Source organism: Daphnia pulex, chromosome 10 (assembly GCF_021134715.1).
Source record: "Daphnia pulex isolate KAP4 chromosome 10, ASM2113471v1".
NCBI classification, from domain to species: Eukaryota; Metazoa; Arthropoda; class Branchiopoda; order Diplostraca; family Daphniidae; genus Daphnia; species Daphnia pulex.
In genome coordinates this window covers 6719704-6737503 of record NC_060026.1, presented here as the reverse complement: position 1 = coordinate 6737503, position 17800 = coordinate 6719704, and the positions used below count along the sequence as shown (strand labels likewise).

At 42.8% G+C, this 17800-nt stretch overlaps 4 protein-coding genes across 5 annotated transcripts; 1 reads left to right on the top strand and 3 right to left on the bottom strand.

The window, feature by feature from the left end:
- Positions 1 to 86: 86 nt before the first annotated feature.
- On the bottom strand, positions 87 to 3359 carry LOC124206157. Of its 2 annotated transcripts, XM_046603835.1 has the most exons (7): positions 2964 to 3359; positions 2695 to 2874; positions 2436 to 2627; positions 1500 to 2359; positions 1199 to 1426; positions 601 to 1137; positions 87 to 540 (listed from the first exon to the last, which is right to left on the bottom strand). In XM_046603835.1, the coding sequence occupies exons 1-7, from the start codon at positions 3320 to 3322 to the stop codon at positions 335 to 337; spliced, it is 2562 nt and encodes an 853-aa protein (XP_046459791.1). In that variant the 5' UTR covers positions 3323 to 3359; the 3' UTR covers positions 87 to 334. The 2 variants fall into 2 exon arrangements, with proteins under 2 accessions (XP_046459791.1, XP_046459792.1); XM_046603836.1 differs by lacking the exon at positions 2695 to 2874.
- On the bottom strand, positions 3330 to 6476 carry LOC124203463 (serine/threonine-protein kinase minibrain-like). The gene is made up of 5 exons (XM_046600134.1): positions 5729 to 6476; positions 4416 to 4616; positions 3897 to 4070; positions 3410 to 3670; positions 3330 to 3337 (listed from the first exon to the last, which is right to left on the bottom strand). Exons 1-5 carry the CDS (start codon positions 5844 to 5846, stop codon positions 3330 to 3332), a joined length of 762 nt encoding a protein of 253 aa, XP_046456090.1. The 5' UTR covers positions 5847 to 6476.
- An 864-nt stretch (positions 6477 to 7340) lies between these two features.
- On the bottom strand, positions 7341 to 10916 carry LOC124206156. Its single transcript, XM_046603834.1, has 6 exons — positions 10191 to 10916; positions 9571 to 10077; positions 8320 to 9497; positions 8112 to 8258; positions 7891 to 8039; positions 7341 to 7831 (listed from the first exon to the last, which is right to left on the bottom strand). Exons 1-6 carry the CDS (start codon positions 10600 to 10602, stop codon positions 7558 to 7560), a joined length of 2667 nt encoding a protein of 888 aa, XP_046459790.1. The 5' UTR covers positions 10603 to 10916; the 3' UTR covers positions 7341 to 7557.
- A 1010-nt stretch (positions 10917 to 11926) lies between these two features.
- LOC124206155 (longitudinals lacking protein-like) lies at positions 11927 to 13705 on the top strand. Its single transcript, XM_046603833.1, has 4 exons — positions 11927 to 12085; positions 12476 to 12593; positions 12664 to 12740; positions 12815 to 13705. The coding sequence occupies exons 2-4, from the start codon at positions 12476 to 12478 to the stop codon at positions 13007 to 13009; spliced, it is 390 nt and encodes a 129-aa protein (XP_046459789.1). The 5' UTR covers positions 11927 to 12085; the 3' UTR covers positions 13010 to 13705.
- Positions 13706 to 17800: the final 4095 nt, after the last annotated feature.

Here is a 17800-nt window from a genome sequence, read left to right as displayed (position 1 = left end):
GTTGGGAAGATTCGTCTATCTGATAAATATTTATAATAACTCACTCCGTGATTTTAGAGTTCATTAAGAGCCAGTGTACATACGAGTCATTTTCAAGAGGGAATTTATTGCTTGCTTCAACAGGCAGTAATGCGAACACTAAACACAGTTTTGAATATGAAACAGTGGAAGAGTGTCCGATATAACACTTCGACAAGATGCACGTATTTACAAGTGATAGAAAAATCGACTGATAGTTGCACCTAAATACCATCATCTGATATGACAGTGCCTCATTTACTCTCTATTTACAAGCTAACACCAAACTTTTTACTCTATATTCTCCAACGACAAATCATGGAGATTGCAACAGTTTTAAAGTGGTTTGAAGATCGCTGATGGATTGCAAGGTAGAAGTGTCTTCCTCCTTGCACCGCCGTTGCACCTCCACCGAGGAGCTCAGTGCTAGACATAATTTACTCAAGGTGGCCTGCCCTTCAGCCAACTGGACGTGCAGACGCTCGCAGTGCTCCCGAAGAAACTTGGTCTCCACTAGCAGCTCTATTTAAATACGTAAAATTAGTAAACGCAATTTTGGTTGGGCAGTAATATGCGTGTTACCTTGCTGATGTGCCATGTACAAAACCATGATGGAATCTGTTCCTGGCCAACGTGTGGGAACTTCACCGTCGCTATTTTCAGCCGAGGATCCTTCATCAGATTTGGTAGGATCAGATGCATTTTCCTTGACTGACGAAGAAGTTAGTGTCCTCGCCATTGTTGGTTTAAGGTGACGTAACCAAAACGCAACTTCTGAAGTTAACTTGGACGCCTCGCACACCGTCGATTGCGAACCCGTGTTGGACAATTCGAATTTGGGTAAATTGGCCACACTATTTGAAACTTCTGACAACTGTTTGTTCAATGTAGGTGTGTGCGATAGCAAAGTAAACACAGGCTTGGAGGCTGAGTTCCCTATTAACGGACCAGTTTCTTCAATGCTAATCGATTCATCAGTTCCGTTTGTCGATGGAGAAGTTGAGTCGAAATTCAGCGGCCGGAAAGTATCGCTCCACAATCTCTTGCGTACATTTTGTTTTTGTCCAAAGTGGCGCTTCATTCTGTCGGCTACCACCAAGTTCCAAGACTTTTCTAGATCTAAACCAAAACAAAAAATTATTTCAAAAGCTCAGCAAATAAAAAAAAAGCTGTTACTTACTTTCGACTGCCTCTGCATCCGTCGGATAAAGGTTGAGACTGGAAGCAAAATTCTTAGTAGCCGGATCCTTGATGTGTGGCTCAGTGGCAGATCGAACCAAAGTGGCTGCAAAACGTGTCCGTTGCTTTAGAAGACTGGTGGCACTGTCCTCATCTTCGGCGTCGATAGGCTGAGGCGTTGGTTCACGCAAGATATTTTGTCGGCGGATGCATTTCACCAGTTCAAATTCTAGGAGGGGAAATATTTATTACATACCGTAACATTTTGACGGTTTTTAATATATCTAGAAAATTGCACATACCACTTCGTTTCTTGGGAGTAATAAGACCAAACATGTGGAGGAAATGGTGTTGTTCCTCAGAGACTCCTTCAGGGATAGGATATTTTTTTAGGCACTGCTCTACGCTTAATGACACCAAGGATTCGGCTGCTTCCTGGCCCATTTCATCGTCCAGATCGTCATCGTTTTCCTCCTCCCCGGGATCGCTGTTTTGGCGTTTCCTCTTCCAGCGTTCCACCCGAACATCAAGTAAACTTCGCACAGGTGATTCTTCGACGTGTGAGGTGCCACGGCAAATTTCAACTTGGCTTACTTCAACCGGACTGACACTTTCAACAGATCGATCAGATAAATCCAGCGGGACTGTGACCTCTTCCTCGGCGGGTTTACTCGGCTGCTCTTCTTCTTCTGGGGGAGGTGGTGGTGATATGGTACGTTTTTTCAAGGCCGCCATAGCCTCTAGAGCTCCTAGTGAGAATTCCGTGGTACGTTTCTCTTCTTCCGTCGGCGGATTGGGACTTATGGAAGCCTCAGGTGCTGCTGTTTCTTCAGTGATGTCGTTGCATCGATCCACCATGACCGGATAAGACGCGTAGAGGGGAGACACGGTGTGAACTTTGACTCCGCGACCGGAAGAAGATTCGTTGGGTAGTTGAACGGTAATTTTTCGGTTGGATTCGACATCCTTTTCCGATCTCCTTTTTTCACGCTGTCGCTCACGATCTCTACGCTCCTGATTAGTTGCGCTGTTTTCCCTAGGGGTTACTGTAGCCAACGGCCGATTTGAAACGGCATTTTCCTGAGTTTTACTGGCAGCTGCAGCAGCGAATTCTTCCTCTCTGATCCGTTCTTTAATACGTTGTTCTTGTTCTAATTTCATCCTGGAATTTTAATATTTACATCAGTTGCTGTTTTTTTGTTTTTTTATAATTAAATTCTTTTAAAACAGTATAGAACCTATTCAAGTCCATGCCGTTGTTGACAAGTCCCAAATCGGAATGGAGTAGTCCAGGTGATGGGTAGCGGAAATTAAGGTAGGACGGGAAACCCAAAGGAGGATATGGAGGGATGGCTGACGGTAGAGCTGAAGTCGAGGATCCAGGCCTTAAGAGGCCATATCGTTCCATGTACATTTGCTCTTCCAGCGATCTATGATACGAAAGCAAATAAAAATTTAGAAACGCTCCGAGAAGAAAGCCCATGGGTAAAAACTGACCGATAGGAAGCAAAAGGATGCGAGTACATGCTTGGGTGCAAGCTGGAATGATCTAAAGGCCCAGAAGTAGCTAGGGCATATGGATTGAAGCCTGAATTACGGGCTGCTAATAGGTAATCTTCTTGGTGCTGCGAGAGCAAGGTGGAAGGCGCTCTGGATGTCGGAAGCTGGCTCAAAAGACTAAAAACGCGGCGATAGACATTGATATATATATTTCTTTTCTTTTTTTCCATCTGGATCATTATAAGCGAGAGAGAAAACAAAAATACCTTTCGTGGTAGGAGTTATTGAGGCTCATGGGCACATTTCGATTTTCTTCTGGTCGAAAGTGCGAAGTGGCGGCTGCCGACTGCTGCATCGAAGAGCGTAGCCCACCGTAAAAGAGGTCGTCGGGCCTCGACGTTGGAAACGGAGTGTAGGATGGTATTGGATGGCTAAAGCCTGACATATCGGAAGTGCGAGCGTACTCGCCGTTTGATGAGGCCGGTGAACTGCTGTTGGCCATCATCGACGAAGCGCTATATGAGCTCGCATTTCCAACCATCGAAGGCATGCCTTGCAATCCAGTCAAACCCGTACTCAATCCGCCGCTGAATCCGACACTAGATGGCACTGAATGGCATAACATTGCTCGATCATAAGCCTGCCAAAGAGAAATGAACGTTTAAGATTTTTTGATTAAAATTAAAATTTAACCAAAGAAAAGTCGATGTACAAACCTTGTAATGCAAACTGGATAGGCTAAGTGTCGGGGCGATAGTGACGACGGGAGGAGAGCGAGATCGAGTTGTCACGGGGATATGTAGGCTGTCATCTCTTCGACTTTTGGTGTGATTACCGGACTCCTTTTTTGAGGTTGGACGATAGTGGGCCGACGGACTGGGCGATTTCGACACTCTATCGCCATTGTAGGGGGGATAGCCGTGCGTTGCTCCGGAGTAGCTGCTGCTTGATCGGTTGGGACTGGTTTCCACTTCTAGTTTGCAAATAATTGTTGTTGTTTTACGAACGCTATTGCTGGAGGGTTGATTGACGACTGTCGGGAGCATCGAACTGATACAGTTTGTATAGAATGTCTACAGCTAGGAGGCAGTAAACCAAAAAAAATAAGGAGCGCAAGAGGGGAACAACCGCATTTTCTGTGACAATTGTCGCTAGGGGAGTCCGAAAGAACATCATCCACGGAAGAAGAGCAAGATCACCTGGATCGGAATGAATGGTTGACTGCGTTGGGCCGCCGGCCTGTTTGGCCAAATGACGCAAGGCGGCCGCAAAACTGCTACTGCTGCTGTTGCTACTGCTACTGCTGCAATTGCTATTGTTACTCGAGCTGTGCTGATGGCGTGCCGACGTTCCGGTTGACGAAGGAGAGACCACTGTAACCCCCGCCAACCAAATCCCCCACACACGCACACGCAGACACACACAGACCAAAAAGAAGCCAAACATGTATATAGTTTAATTTTGTTAATGAATCATAGAAGTAAGGAAAAAAAACACCCAAAGTGAGAGAAAAAGAGAGAGAGAGAGAGAAACAGCGTTGGCATGTGTTTGTATAAGTTGGACAGCGCCATAGATTCCACATTGAATTAGCTCCCGATGTCTTACGAGAAATTCCCAGGGATTGAGGGCGACGAAACTAGAAAAGACGATCATTCCCCCATGTGTCTCCCTTTTTCTCTTTCTTTGCACAACTGAGAAAACACAGGTGTCTAACGCACCTGCTGATGAACCAGGTGCGGTTCGATGGTGATGCGGCGACGATTGAGGCACGGGTGGATGCAGCGCCGACGGCTGTACGGTTGCTGTGCTCCTCATCATTGAACTCGATGTGGTACCACCGGCCGTCCTGTGATGGTTGCCATTCAGTCCAGCCACCAAAGGCGAAGAATGTGGGGACGGCGGAATTTTTAGCGGTAAACCTGAAAATGAAAAAGAAAAAAAGAAAAAATATAAGTATACAGGCGCTTTTTTATCGATTTTATTTTTTATCGACCAATGGCTCCTCCCCTGGCTGATAGATGTCTCTATAGAGTTGTCAATATGATGGAGCACGAATCCGCCATGAAATCCGTGAGATTTCAAGCCCATCCCCAAAAAAACCTCTTTCCTGTAGTCGTGACAAGCTCAACGCGATTGTTTAGAAAGTCGAGTGAATCATTAGGGTTGGTTTCATGAATTTCTTTCTTGGGCCATCAAGGGGGAAACATGTGCAGGCCAGACGAGAGATTTTTTCTTAGCCGGAAGAAGGCGGAGTGGCTAAAGTAGATAAACAGAAAGAACGTGCCTCTTGGGCTTGCGGAATCAGCGCTTCAGATTTCATCCACGAGCAAGACAACGCCACCACTTCCGGCTATACCTTCGTGCCCTTATTTCCCGTGATGTAACCATCTCTTTGGGGGGTTGTTGTTGTTTAGATCGTTAATGGGAATCAGATTGAATTAAAAAAAGGTCCACGTGAAATCAACCGTAAATGAGGACTCGATCATTATGCAAAACGTGACTAATGGTCGATAGGTTATCTACAAGACCTTTTTCCTATGAAGATATAGCCTGAGGGCTATTGGAGAGAGGGGGGGAAACAGAGGGCTTCACCACACACACACAAGAGAGAGAGAAACCGACAACAAAAACAGCAGGCAGCTGCTGCTGCCTCTTTCACCTGCCGTCTCTCGGGCTAAGAAAGTTGTCTAATGGCTTAAAAATTCAGTTTGGCTATGGTTGCCGGGTAGATGTGGTCTGTAGATGGCGACACACTCGTCGGATTACCCTACACGCACCGAGAAAGAAGAAGATAAAATTCTTTGAAAAGAAAATCATAATAATAAGAGGGGAGGCAGATGTCGGCTTGGGTCCACTTTTCTACACGCAATGGCCCCCTTCCCTCTCTCTCTCTCTCTGCGATGACGTCATAACACAAAGAGGGTTCAAAAGGTCGTGACTTGAAAGGTGAAAGAGGTTTCTTGCTTTTCTCCATCTGACAATGGCGCCAGGATTATCAGCAATAAACATTTGTTTTCCATTAATGGCAGACCTGGGTAATAGAAGATGGGCGTCGGCGTCAAACTGTGCGGTGCAGCCGGAGGGTAAAGCAATCCGGATGAAGCGGATGATGAGGGAGAAACGACCGTCCGGCCGATCCGGAAGTCCATCCTGATATATATTTATTTTCTTTTTCTTTCCTTTCTTGTTTCTTGGTGTGGTGTCGTTCACTAGCCCATGGCAGCCCGAGAGACCGGTAATAACAGGCCGGGCGGGTCTGATGCGTCGTAAGATCAGAGGGCGTTGGCGTCGCAGAGTAGTAGGCGCGGCAGAAGAGAGGAGGTTAGAGTCGAAAATTTCATTAGGTCACCCAAGCAAGCCCTTTTCTCTGTGGCTCCCCTATATCTCAAAGAGTCCCAGGGAGATCGTTAGAAGCCATCGTCATACGGGGGTGACTCCGCCCGACGACGCCACCCACCGATCGATCGATCCGGCCCACAAAAAGTCAACGTGCTGCTGCTGCTACTGCTGCTGCACAGGAAACAATCCTCAATGGTCACTCGCAGTCTCACTTCTCGCATGCAACTTTTACACAACACGAAAGACAAACAACACAATAATCACATCCAACTCAGAATGACCAATCCCACACCAACAGCGATGGCGTCGTCCAACACACACACACACACAAAACAACCAAATAAAAAGAAAAACACACACACAGCGGGCGACCGAGCAGCCAACGTGAACCTACACGTCCGTTCAGCTAGCGAGTCCACTCGCTTCTCGTTGATGGAGCAAGTTTTTTCCACTTCTTCCACCATGGCGGCCGTCGGTGCTGCCACCTGGTGTCGCCGTTTAACAACAGCGACAACGCGTGAAGCATGAAAGAAAAGCTAAGAAGAATCAGGCGTTTGGGTCGATGATGAAACTCCCGCTTTTTTCCGATATCACGCACTCACGACGGCTGAAAGGGGGGAGGGGGTTCTATTATTTATTTAACCATTCAGAGTTATTTGATCGCAAACATTTGACTCTTTTCTACAAGTCAATTTTTACAAATCTTGAGAGCTATAGGAGAATCGGGTCGGCATCATTCAGTTGCCCTCCGGGCTTTTTCCACCCTATACTTTTCTCCCTTTCTGTCACAGACACTTCTCTGTCTTCCTCTGACAGCCAGAAACATAAAATGAACACATGGATGAGTAGAACCTCTTATCACATTGGACAGCTTCAACACACGAAATCACATTCATTTGACAACATATATTCTCCAGCGGATTTTCTTGGGAATTTTTGAGAGACTATTTTCGCATTGATTTCTTAACGACATTACAACATCGCAATTTTTTTATGAATGGGAAAAGCGGAGAAATGAAGAAAAAAGGTCGAATTTTACTGAATTAAGCTAAAGTTGTATCACTGGGGAGCAATTAAAACTGATAACGACTATACTACCGGTATGGTATTCTCATAAAGGCAAGCATCTACTATTCTACTACGACAGCCTTAAAAGAAATCATCTGATACGCTGGTTGGCATCACTACCCCCATCCTCATTCCATTTACTCTATTTCACTACAACTTTTATGACGGTGGCTTGTTGCCCCGATTTTATTCACCGTCGGACTCGGTTGGTTTTTTATTTTAAATAATTCAGTCAATTAAGAGCATTTATAATTTATTTTTGGAAAGATCCAACAACTAATATTTTGTCGTTCTTAAAATTTCGTTCGAAACCCAGTTTAATTCATACACATACGATAGACATTTGGTTTTGCACAAAAAAGACGGCAAATGTATAGTTTGATTGACAAAAGGAGAGTGAATATTTATTATTATTATTATTAATATTATTATTATTATTTCATAAGTATGTCCTTAAGGTTTCCCGGGCATCGTAACAGCCGAGGAAGTCGACGAGGAAGTCCGAAGACTGCATTGCGTGATTTGCGTAGTCGAGTCTGCATTGTTTATGATTTCGCCGCTAGGTAGTTCTGATGTCCGACCCAGTAGACGAGGCTTGGAAGAAGATAGCCCAGCTGATTGCTCCTTGTTCCTTTTTTGCTGCTCCATCGCCAACAATCGTTCTAGCGGCGTCGACAAATTATTGCTATCCTCCGGCGGAGGTGGTATGGCCATCCAGTTGTATTGGCTATCAAGAAATTCATTCATCAATACAAATCTTAAGTGGGTGTGGTTCTCGACGCGTACCGCTTTTCGACAGGCAATCCCCAACGCTCGTACTCGAGCGACTGTGTTCGCAGTGATTCGAAACAGTCCAAACAGACAACCACAAACTGGCCGTTTTCAATTGAAAGACTATGTCGAGGCTGACGGTGTTGTTTCAAAAACGGGAAATCCTTCAACAAAAATCAAACAAACCATTAATAAACATCATTCCCAACAAACACAAGTGAAAAATGTATCTTTACTTTGACAGGTAGAGCACGGACCCTCTTGCGGTAGGTTGCTATACCGCAAACGTAGCAAGCGTAATCGTTCGTGTTATAAACTCGCGTCAACGGCTGAAGGGTCTTATTGGCCGGTGCATCTTCGTACTGCTTCCATTGTGAATGAACCTACAAAAATCAAATGATCAGTAAACGTGTCCCGTGACTAGTGTTTCAGAGCTATCGTTACCATGTGATAGCAAAAGGTGCAAACCAGAGCGGCCCCGTCATCGCGTAGTTTTTCCGCCCGCGAACTCGGCGAGTAATTTAAAATGTAAGGAAAATAGGGAGCCGTGGGATCGATAGGTGATGCAGTTGAAGTGAGCCAATGCGAGAAAGATCGCGTCGAATTTAGTCCACATAAGAAACAATAGATGGATGATTCGGCTGGATTTTGATGCGAGTCATTTCCGACCGACGCGAGGACTGGCGAAGGATTAGCGGGTGAATTCCGGTTGGAACTGGGCGGACGGCGTTCGGCATTGGGTGTGGTGGGCTGCACGGGTCGATTACGCGGCATAAAATTTGGACGAAAACCGGGAGATACCGGTTGTGACTGGGTTGTTGTTTTCGAGGCAGAAACGTGCGATACTCCGTCGGGACGCGTAGGCGAATTGGGACGGATTTCTAAACGTGGCGGAGGTGCCAACAAAGAGGGACGATGAACAGTTGGCGGAAGTGTGTAGTGGCGCAATTCCAGCGCCAGTCCATCGCTCTCAAACACATGCCATTGATGACTAAAATGAGTGAAACAATCAACGCAAACCAGCGTCCGATTATTACTGTCAAAATAGGCTGGCCCGGGAGGCAATGGCAATGTCTTCAAGAAAGGAAAATGCATGATGCGGGGAGGAGAGGTGGATGCATTCCGGCGATCCGGATAACAACATAGCAGCTTCATGGAACTGGTGGAGCTTATTCGATGGCAGACGTAGCAAAAAAGTTCAGCGGCCAATTCGGTATCGGTTGGACTGGGACGTCGTTCTGGCACTACTGGTGTAATCATGCGACCCGTTTCACAGTTATTAAAGACCTTGTCCCGTTGAGGGATCGCTTTGAAGCATATGGCGCACACCTGAACCATTCCCTGTGGAGAGATGGGACTGGCGCCAGGAGGAGCCCTAACGTTCTCCAGATAAGGGAAATAAGGCTCATTTTCGGCATTGGGACGGCAGTATAAAAGCCGTAACGACGACGAAGGGTATTCCAGGCTGCAAGCGTAACACATGAAGGTAGTGGTATCGTAGACAGGTGTCTGCCTCTTCCGCAGCAAGTAATGGCGCTCAGAGTGCGGAGTGCTCCTCGACTGGTGCGTGTGCCATTGCTGGAGAAGATAACTCGTACAAATCTCACAGGCTTGCACGCGACCTAGATAAAAAGGACAATACTTTATTATCAACAAAAAAAATTAGAAATAATAATGAATCAGTTGTTAAAATACCTGTTGAATCCATAGGCCGAGAACGACTGGGACGCGGGTGGAGCATCAGACTTGGAAAAAACGGGCTGTGCTGAATAGGTTTGGCATAAACGTGCGACAAAAGGCCTTTTTGAAATTCATCGCCACAAACATAGCAGACTTCAGTTGTGGCATTTTTATCGGGCATGCTTAAATCCAGAATTTCCACCACCCCACAACCCCCGTCGCTCAATAAGTGGCCCGAAAGGCCGCTATCGTGCGATAGGACCGAACTGCGGGACGGGGCTCGTTCATTGTCTCGTTCCCGACTGACCGATGCCGAACTTCGTAAATCCAAGGCCTCAACTGAATTGTCGACCTTTTCTGATTTATGATCCGCTCTATTTTCATTTATAAATGTTCCGCCGCTGGTATTTCCTTGTGGTGAAATCCGTTCCATTTTTGTGTGAGTTGGACCGACCATCTCCGGTTGCATATCTCTCGATCGAGATCGTGGACGTTTAAGAGAATGGTAAACATCTCGTTGAACTGGAAAATACAAGACAGAACAGTTGGGAAACACAGAGTATTAATATTACTGATAACAAGGACAAGTGATAACTTGGATAGGCTTTATCAAGAGATTAACTTGGTGGTCTTACCTTGTGTTGATGCATTTTCCTGAACTTTTTGGGATCTCGATATAGGACTAGCCTCAATAGGCCTTTCTTCAACAGCCTGGCCATCTGACCCTGAGTAAGGCCCTTGATCTACTCGTTTGAGCCAGTACAGCCTGGTAGAATGGGGTGTATTGTTCCTTTCATGTGAATCCCACTGAGCATGAAGGAAGCTGTAGCAGACAAAGCATACGAGCACAGTTCCATTGCTTTTTGGCAGTTCACAACCAATTGGAGGCTCATGATGCTCCAGGAAGGGGAAGTGAGGCTCCGTTGTAGCGGGCTTTGTCCTAAGCAGGTGTATAGCACTATTAGGGCTCCCACAAACATAGCAAACACCAGGAGTTATATTGTTCACTAGAGATTTTTTCAAATCTTTTTCAATGTACATGTCCATATTTGTTTGAAGCTTGATGTACCAAAACTCATGCCATCAAATACCTCTAGTTGAAGAAAAAGTAAATGAGAGAGCTCTGAATAGATTCTGAGGGCATCAGAAAGCTCTACCCATTTTTGCGAATCGATAACTAATGTTTCACCCTTGTCGAGTTGCACACAAAAACGACGTGAATATTACAACCTCTACAAACGAAAGTTTGTAAAAGAGATGTTTATAGGTGAAAGATTGCGTAAAAACTAAACGAATTTACTGCTCGTGAAGTCGACTCACGAGAGAATGTAAAATCCTTTTGTAAACACCAACCCATCCTCTACGCAAAGCGTTGTTGTCTGATGTACTCTATTTGCAAACAATTTAAACGCTGAAAATCTTAACAATTTAACGCTATAATATTATTTGTTATCAAAATTTGAAATTTTCTTTCAATTGACATTTTTTTGCATTCCTACAAAGTCTATGAATCGGATATTTAGAGGGTGGATTTTGTGACGAAGGAACCGACAACACTGCAGCCCGACAACAAACGGGAAAAAATATTTACATCTATTTTGTATTTTCAGCTCAGTGAGCTCATCAATAACTTAAAATTTCATTCAACTCCGGATGTTTACGAAAATTGACAGAGCCTATTACCCAAATAAGTAAAACCGTTTTTTAAAAAGGAAATTCGGTTGAAAACTTTATTAGCTATTATAGATAACTTCATACTGAAAGCCTGGAGGTCAGGCGCTCCCAACAAAATTGCAAGTAAAATGTTGGACGTTTCAGTGGGCGGAACTTTGATCTGAAATGAACGTCAACGCCACTCCCGGCCGAACTTGGAACTTCAACTTTGGTCACGTCTCCTACACGGCGACATTTAGTAAATCTAAAACAAATCAAAGAAAAAGTTATAACTGATCAACGATGACGATCATCATTTTATTTTATGACTAATTCTCTAAAAATATGAAACGGTTATCAAAAAAAGTAAAAATCATGAATGCTTAAGAATGAGCACATTTTCTTCTTACTATTTCTTTCTTTCTTCTATTTTTTCTCTGTTGGAATAAACGGAGAAAATGTCAAGGGAAATATGGATTTTACGATAATAATAAACAAGATAATAGGCAACTCTTGTGTTATGAATTCGTTTTCAAATCGGTAACGCTTGTGAGTTGTGACTCGATAATGTCCTTTTAATTTCCCTCTAGAAAATCTAACAGAACAAGAGAAAGTTAAAAAATACGCTCAACTTGCGCAACTCGGGTCTCGGGTAGACTGGATTTCCGCCTTTACTTTTCTTGTCGCTAGGTGGCAGTTATGATTGTCCGGTTAAGAAAAAAGAAGGTACGGATTGGTGCGTTTTTCAAGTACATGCGAGACAGGAAACCGCTAGGCTTTTTGCATCAAGTAGCCTATGGTTTAGGGTGATAGACGCGGAGAGAAAAACGAAACAGACTTCAGAAGTGTAGCATATTTTTTGAAGATTCAATACTTGGTAATTATCTAATCATTAATGTAATTTGGTTGCATTTTAGCTTTTCTGTTCATGGAAAATTTATCTCATCGAAATATGGACTACTGCCATCGGTTGTTTAAGTTGATAGACACATCCGAATACGTTTGAGCCCATTCCTAGATCCAGCTGAAGAATTGCTTTACATGAATACATTAAATGGACCTTGAAGTTTTCATGACAGCTATTCATTTGCCCCATTTCCTTTGTCAAGACAGGAATTCAATATCCAAACAACTTCAAAAATTTTGTTGTGACAGGAAAGATTGCAGCAGATGTGCCTTCCCAATTAGTCCATGCTCTATTTGTTAAACTTAGTAATGATCATTCACCTGTAGATTCATGTTTTATTCAAATTTGATTTGATTTAAGATGGCAATGGCAGACGATCAGCAGCAGTTTTGTCTACGATGGAACGACTTCCAATCCAACATGGTCAATTCCTTCAAACATCTTCGGGATGAGAAGAGTTTCACTGATGTCACTTTAGGTAATGTTGCACAGCATACTATTCATTTAAAAAATAATATTCACCTTGGCATTCCTTTTTTTCAATACAGCTTGTGAAGGACAAACTTGTAAAGCACACAAAATGGTGCTCTCAGCTTGCAGTCCTTACTTCAAATCTCTTCTCGAGGTGAGTTCCCCTACCCAGGGATATACCATATCATCAACTTATCATTGAATGTTTGTTTTTGTTTGTTTTTGCAGGAAAACCCCTCCAAACATCCCATCATAATTCTAAAAGATGTTCCCTTTGCTCATTTGCAAGCCATTCTTGAATTCATGTATGCTGGGGAGGTGAATGTAGCTCAGGATCAGCTCCCGGCATTCCTCAAAACGGCCGAGAGACTCAAAGTGAAAGGATTGGCTGAAGTGCCACCTGTGGTCAAGAAGGAGAGATAAAGAAAAAACATCTTGCTCTTCATATGTGCAGATGATGCTCTTTCTTTTTTTTTTCTCCTCACCCCCAACTTCCTGCTGTTAAATGTAAAACCTCTCTTTTCGTCTACCCCTTTCTCAACCTCGATTCTTTAAAAAACAAAAAACAGAAAAGGAAAAACCTAAATTTGGGTGCCGTATTACAACAGCCATATGCTAATACTTTTGGTTTTATTTTCCGTCTTTTTCTCTTTAACTTGATTGAGCACATGTTTGCCCTTCTTGATCCATCTCGGTTGCTTACTTCTGTCAGATTCCACTTTGAATCGCTCTCCTTTTCAAGATTCTAGGAGTAATGTTTTCTAACGGCTTCCCTGGAGCAGAACCAAACTCTTTACTGAAGTGGGGATTCAAGCGATTCGTTTTATTTTTGATTTTTTTTTTTTCTTCTCGGTAATCTTGGGGGCTATTCTTTTTCTGTTATAACATGATCGACTTCAGTGTGGAGAAAGTGGATTACAGAATCTAAAGAAAGGAAAGCGAGTTCAAAAGTAAAGAAATTCGAGTTTTCGGGCTATCAGTGATCATCACCAGCTTGTCGATTCCGTTCGACTTGTTCCTTGTTGGTGAAAAAACAAAGATTGGAACACTTTTTTGAGACTTGTAAAATGTATGGCATTCTGTGAATCAAGTGGAATAAATCTTTCATTCAGGATCGGATGTATCTCGTCTTATATCTCTTTTTTTTTCGTTTTCTTTTTTTTTTTTTTTAGTGGTGTCTTCATTAACGCGTTTTTTGAGCCATCGATCAATGTTACCGAGTGTTCACATCTTGGGCATGAAAATGATATTTCCTTAGAAACGCCCAATCATCTCGTCAACTGTAAATTTGGGCTGGCTCACTGGTCCGGAAGAGCCTGCTAACTTCAAAAAGATATATCCTGCTAATGGGAACCTTGAAAAACATCGATATTATCATCAAGAAATCGAGTCCTATTCGCGTGTTACAGTATCGATCTGTGTATATGTTGTGGACAGATAGAGGCTATCCAATTAACCATAGTTCCTTTTTTTTTCTTTACTTGTGAGAGGCAACTTTTAAAATGTTACTAAGAGCTTGACCTCGATTTTCCAGTTGTAATTCACCTAACAAGAAGGGGCTAAGGTATCCCAAATACGACATGAATGAAAAAGGTAAAAACTCTTCGATCTCTAATGAGCAGGATATATTGTTACGATCGCTGCGTCCTCTCCAAGAAATTGGTTCAGCGAATATCGTTTACATTGCCGGATGCATTACCCCATGAATATACCCACGTAGAACTCATAAACGACGAGTTTGATGCGACTTCCCGACGTTTGCAGTAACCTTATAATCCGCCCCGAAAAGAACGACTGACTAAACAGGAGACAGGAGACTAAATCAATCAATCAATCGATATTCAATTACCGAAGAGGCAACGTGTATATGGTCACACGCATTTTAATTTTGCTGTGTGGGTGGATGGATCCAATAGGGCAGCACAAGAAGTCTTCGTCGAGCAACAGGAAATCGACGGCGATGATGAGAATTGGTTCTTTCTTTTAGAAAATAAGCGAAAGCTAACACTGTGGCATTATTAGAAAACGCCGCATACTGTACGTTCCGTATAAGGTCAAATAGCGTAGTTTCTTATTAAATTCTTTTTGCAAGCGTTTGGAGAGGTGTCGAAACCAATAAGAGAGACAAAAAAACCAATAGATTGCCCATTTTCACCTTTTATTACATGCTCTTAGCTGCTACTAGTTCGGTTCCAGAATCGATAAAGGGTACCTGGAAAACTGACAGAGAATGGGAAACTGAATTGAGATTTAGTTAATTCGGTTTCTTTCCTTCAATAAAAGAGGGGGAAACGTGGATTTATAAAGAAAGAAAATGGGGAGGTACGCTGTCATACAGCAGCAGCAGCAGCTAGCGAAAACAAAATCAATCCCGTGCCCACGTGATCACGTGGGTCGATGGAGGTGCTGCTGCCTTCGACCCTTTCCGTTACGGCCAACAAACACACACACACACACACAAAATTGGATATGCGAAAAACAAAGACGGGAGAATAACAGGTGGCCGCATGCATCGGTCTTGATCACTGACGTGCATTAGTTTCCCATGTATAGTAGATGCGCCCTAAAAACGGAATAAATTATTTGAAGACTCGAGCAATCGATTTCTGTTATTTTTATTTGAGATCGCGCCGTTTGATAAGGAAAACATGCGGAAAAATGTAAAAAAGAAAGGATAAAGTGGAGTAAAAAGCTTATCGACAGGAAAATCTTTTACCTGTCATTTTATTGGATCCGTTTTCAAATAACTGGAACTGCGTTTGTGACTTGGGATTTTTTTTTACTGAACGGGAGAATGGAATACTACAGGGAGATGATCAACCATCGAGAAACAATGCTTTTCACGTCTCGAAAGAGCCTTTGAAAAATATGTTTGTTGAGGTTCAATATTCCCTTTGTAATTCATCATCATCAGAACCTTTTTTTTTAAATGTTTCCAACGTTCTTTTCTCTCAGAATACTACCCTGTAGTAAAAAAAAAGTTTTTTTTTTTTAACTCGAAGAACAATTTATAGTAAAATATCTCATGCGTCATCACCAGCCTTATGAACATTTCAGAATAATAAACCCACGCAGCTGGCTTTTGAATAAAAAAGGAATTAATATCAAAACTTTTCTTTTTTTTCAAATCACTTCTCCCATCTGTAGTACTTTTAAAAGGTCTCGCCTAAAGTTTCCTCGATGAAAACAACGCATTACGCGAAAACTTTGCGGGGGGGAAAACGGTGATAATAACGAAGGCGGCGGATTAATGAGAAGTTGAGTAATTTCGTGTCGCAAAAAAAATAATAATAAAAACTTTAAAAGAAACTTTCAATACGTCTCACTCCTTCTACTTTCCAGAAGTCTCCTAGCACTCTCCAATTCAATCCGACCAACATACATATAATCCTTTCATACATATTAAAACTTTACACCGGCGGTGTGAACCGAGGAAGTAGAAGCCTATTGCTTTAAAGCTCGTCAAAATCCTTAACATGTAAAAATTTAATATTACTTCTTTTTTTTAGTGTATTGATTTTATTTGTGTGTGTGTATGTCCAGGGGGTGGGATAAGGTATAGGGAGATATCCTGATGACTAGCCTACTGACATCATTAATCGTCAAGATGATTGAGATTGCCATTACCGTTAAGTAGATTGGGTTCTACTAATAATAATATCTCAAACATATTTCATAAGTAGAGCTGCGGAGACTTTTACTCGGAAATCTCACAATGAACTCTCAGTGGGTCTAAGATCAATACAGTCGGTGGTATAGCCTACAACGAATGGTATTGTGAAGTAAACCCACTGTGCATCAGGCCTATGTTTATACAAATTGCCGAAATGTTAGAAAGAGGGTCGATTTTGCAGCCGCAGTAGATTTCTTTTTTGTCGGGTTATTATGGAGCGGATCTGGCGTCCATCCTAACTAAAGAGAAACTGCCTCCTAGTTCCAATTTCTTCTCTACGCAGCTTATACATAAACTTAGACAGACCCCATACTTCTCCCCCCCCCCTCCTCTCTATCCATCTCTATCTCGTCGGTCTACTAGGCCGCGGCCGCTGCTGTGTGAGGCTCATCGATCGGTTGCCGTTCACCAAAAGGGAAGCCTATATAGCCTATATTGCCTATGCCGAAACTGGCAGAGAAAGTGAAGACTCTCCACCCCGGGGAGGAGTGGAATAGTGTATAGGGGGTGAGCATATAGAGGGTGTAACGACCGAACGATCCCGACGGATAACAACATCTTCCAGCACCGACATTTCCTTTCTCCCTCACCCCTCTTCCTGTCTTTTCTCAAAAGGAACTAGGGTGTAGGGGGGAGCAAAAAGGAGGCTGGCAAGGAGCCGAGGCTATATGTAGTATGGGGGAATTGGGGGATCTATAGCTTTCGATGTGTAAAGACAAGTGCTGGGGGAATCGGCGTAACTTCTTTTCTGTTCACGTAAAACGCTCGTGCTGTCATCACACAACTTCTTTTTAAAACAAGAGCGATTCTCCAGCTGATATTGATGACCGCTTTTGGATAAAAGACTGTGCAGCCGCTCATCAGATGATATCAGAAAGCGATTCTATTGTTGATTTTGGATTGAAGATTTTTTTTTTATTTTTTTATTTTTGCTCCATTGATGTTTTAAAAAAAATGTCGTTTAAAAAGATTCCGGCGGTGAATGCAATGCAAAGCAAATCTTGATCTGTTGCTGTCGCTGCCTTGTGGTTATCACTCTACGACCGTCTACGACCTGCGTCTGAATTTTCCCTCTCTTTGAATAAAAGAAGTTGAAAAGTACATTTTGTGCATATAAATGCGATGCGTCATCCGCACTGCGTCCAACTGCATGACCACCATCGATTCTCTTCCAAAAGCTTTGACGGATTTTTAGAATATATTTTTTCAAAGGCACATTAGTTTTTTTTTTTTTTTTTTTTTACGATGGTAGGTCTGTAGGTTATCAATTCTTTTATTAGTGAACAAAAGTCATAATATATTTCGCTTATCAGTCGCTTGTTAGCTTTTATCACATCTAAAAAACTAAATTAACAGACTACTTTTTTGTGTAGCTAAAATTTAGGTTGGTGCTTGATTCGGTGTGTTGAAGAAGCCAAGAAATGTTTTTGAAATTCACGATTAGATGTTTTCATTTAACAATTATGAACACTAAAAAAAGCAATACCACAAATTAGTTAATGATGTGCTGACAGTAGCAGAGTCGTTGCCAGGTTTTGCTG

What these genes read in the sequence shown, in the direction of transcription:
- LOC124206157 (XM_046603835.1), bottom strand. Translation starts at nt 3,322, where the DNA reads ATGTTATGCCATTCAGTGCCATCTAGTGTCGGATTCAGCGGCGGATTG. An exon ending in TACTCCCAAGAAACGAAGTG is followed by an intron (nt 1,427 to 1,499) that starts GTATGTGCAATT and finishes TTCCCCTCCTAG; the next exon opens with AATTTGAACTGGTGAAATGC. An exon ending in GTACATGGCACATCAGCAAG is followed by an intron (nt 541 to 600) that starts GTAACACGCATA and finishes GTATTTAAATAG; the next exon opens with AGCTGCTAGTGGAGACCAAG.
- LOC124203463 (XM_046600134.1), bottom strand. Translation starts at nt 5,846, where the DNA reads ATGGACTTCCGGATCGGCCGGACGGTCGTTTCTCCCTCATCATCCGCT. An exon ending in CGCACCTGGTTCATCAGCAG is followed by an intron (nt 4,071 to 4,415) that starts GTGCGTTAGACA and finishes CGGGGGTTACAG; the next exon opens with TGGTCTCTCCTTCGTCAACC. An exon ending in AACCATTCATTCCGATCCAG is followed by an intron (nt 3,671 to 3,896) that starts GTGATCTTGCTC and finishes TTTGCAAACTAG; the next exon opens with AAGTGGAAACCAGTCCCAAC.
- LOC124206156 (XM_046603834.1), bottom strand. Translation starts at nt 10,602, where the DNA reads ATGGACATGTACATTGAAAAAGATTTGAAAAAATCTCTAGTGAACAAT. An exon ending in GCACCTTTTGCTATCACATG is followed by an intron (nt 8,259 to 8,319) that starts GTAACGATAGCT and finishes TGATTTTTGTAG; the next exon opens with GTTCATTCACAATGGAAGCA. An exon ending in GGATTGCCTGTCGAAAAGCG is followed by an intron (nt 7,832 to 7,890) that starts GTACGCGTCGAG and finishes ATTTCTTGATAG; the next exon opens with CCAATACAACTGGATGGCCA.
- LOC124206155 (XM_046603833.1), top strand. Translation starts at nt 12,476, where the DNA reads ATGGCAATGGCAGACGATCAGCAGCAGTTTTGTCTACGATGGAACGAC. An exon ending in TTTCACTGATGTCACTTTAG is followed by an intron (nt 12,594 to 12,663) that starts GTAATGTTGCAC and finishes TTTTCAATACAG; the next exon opens with CTTGTGAAGGACAAACTTGT. An exon ending in ACTTCAAATCTCTTCTCGAG is followed by an intron (nt 12,741 to 12,814) that starts GTGAGTTCCCCT and finishes TTGTTTTTGCAG; the next exon opens with GAAAACCCCTCCAAACATCC.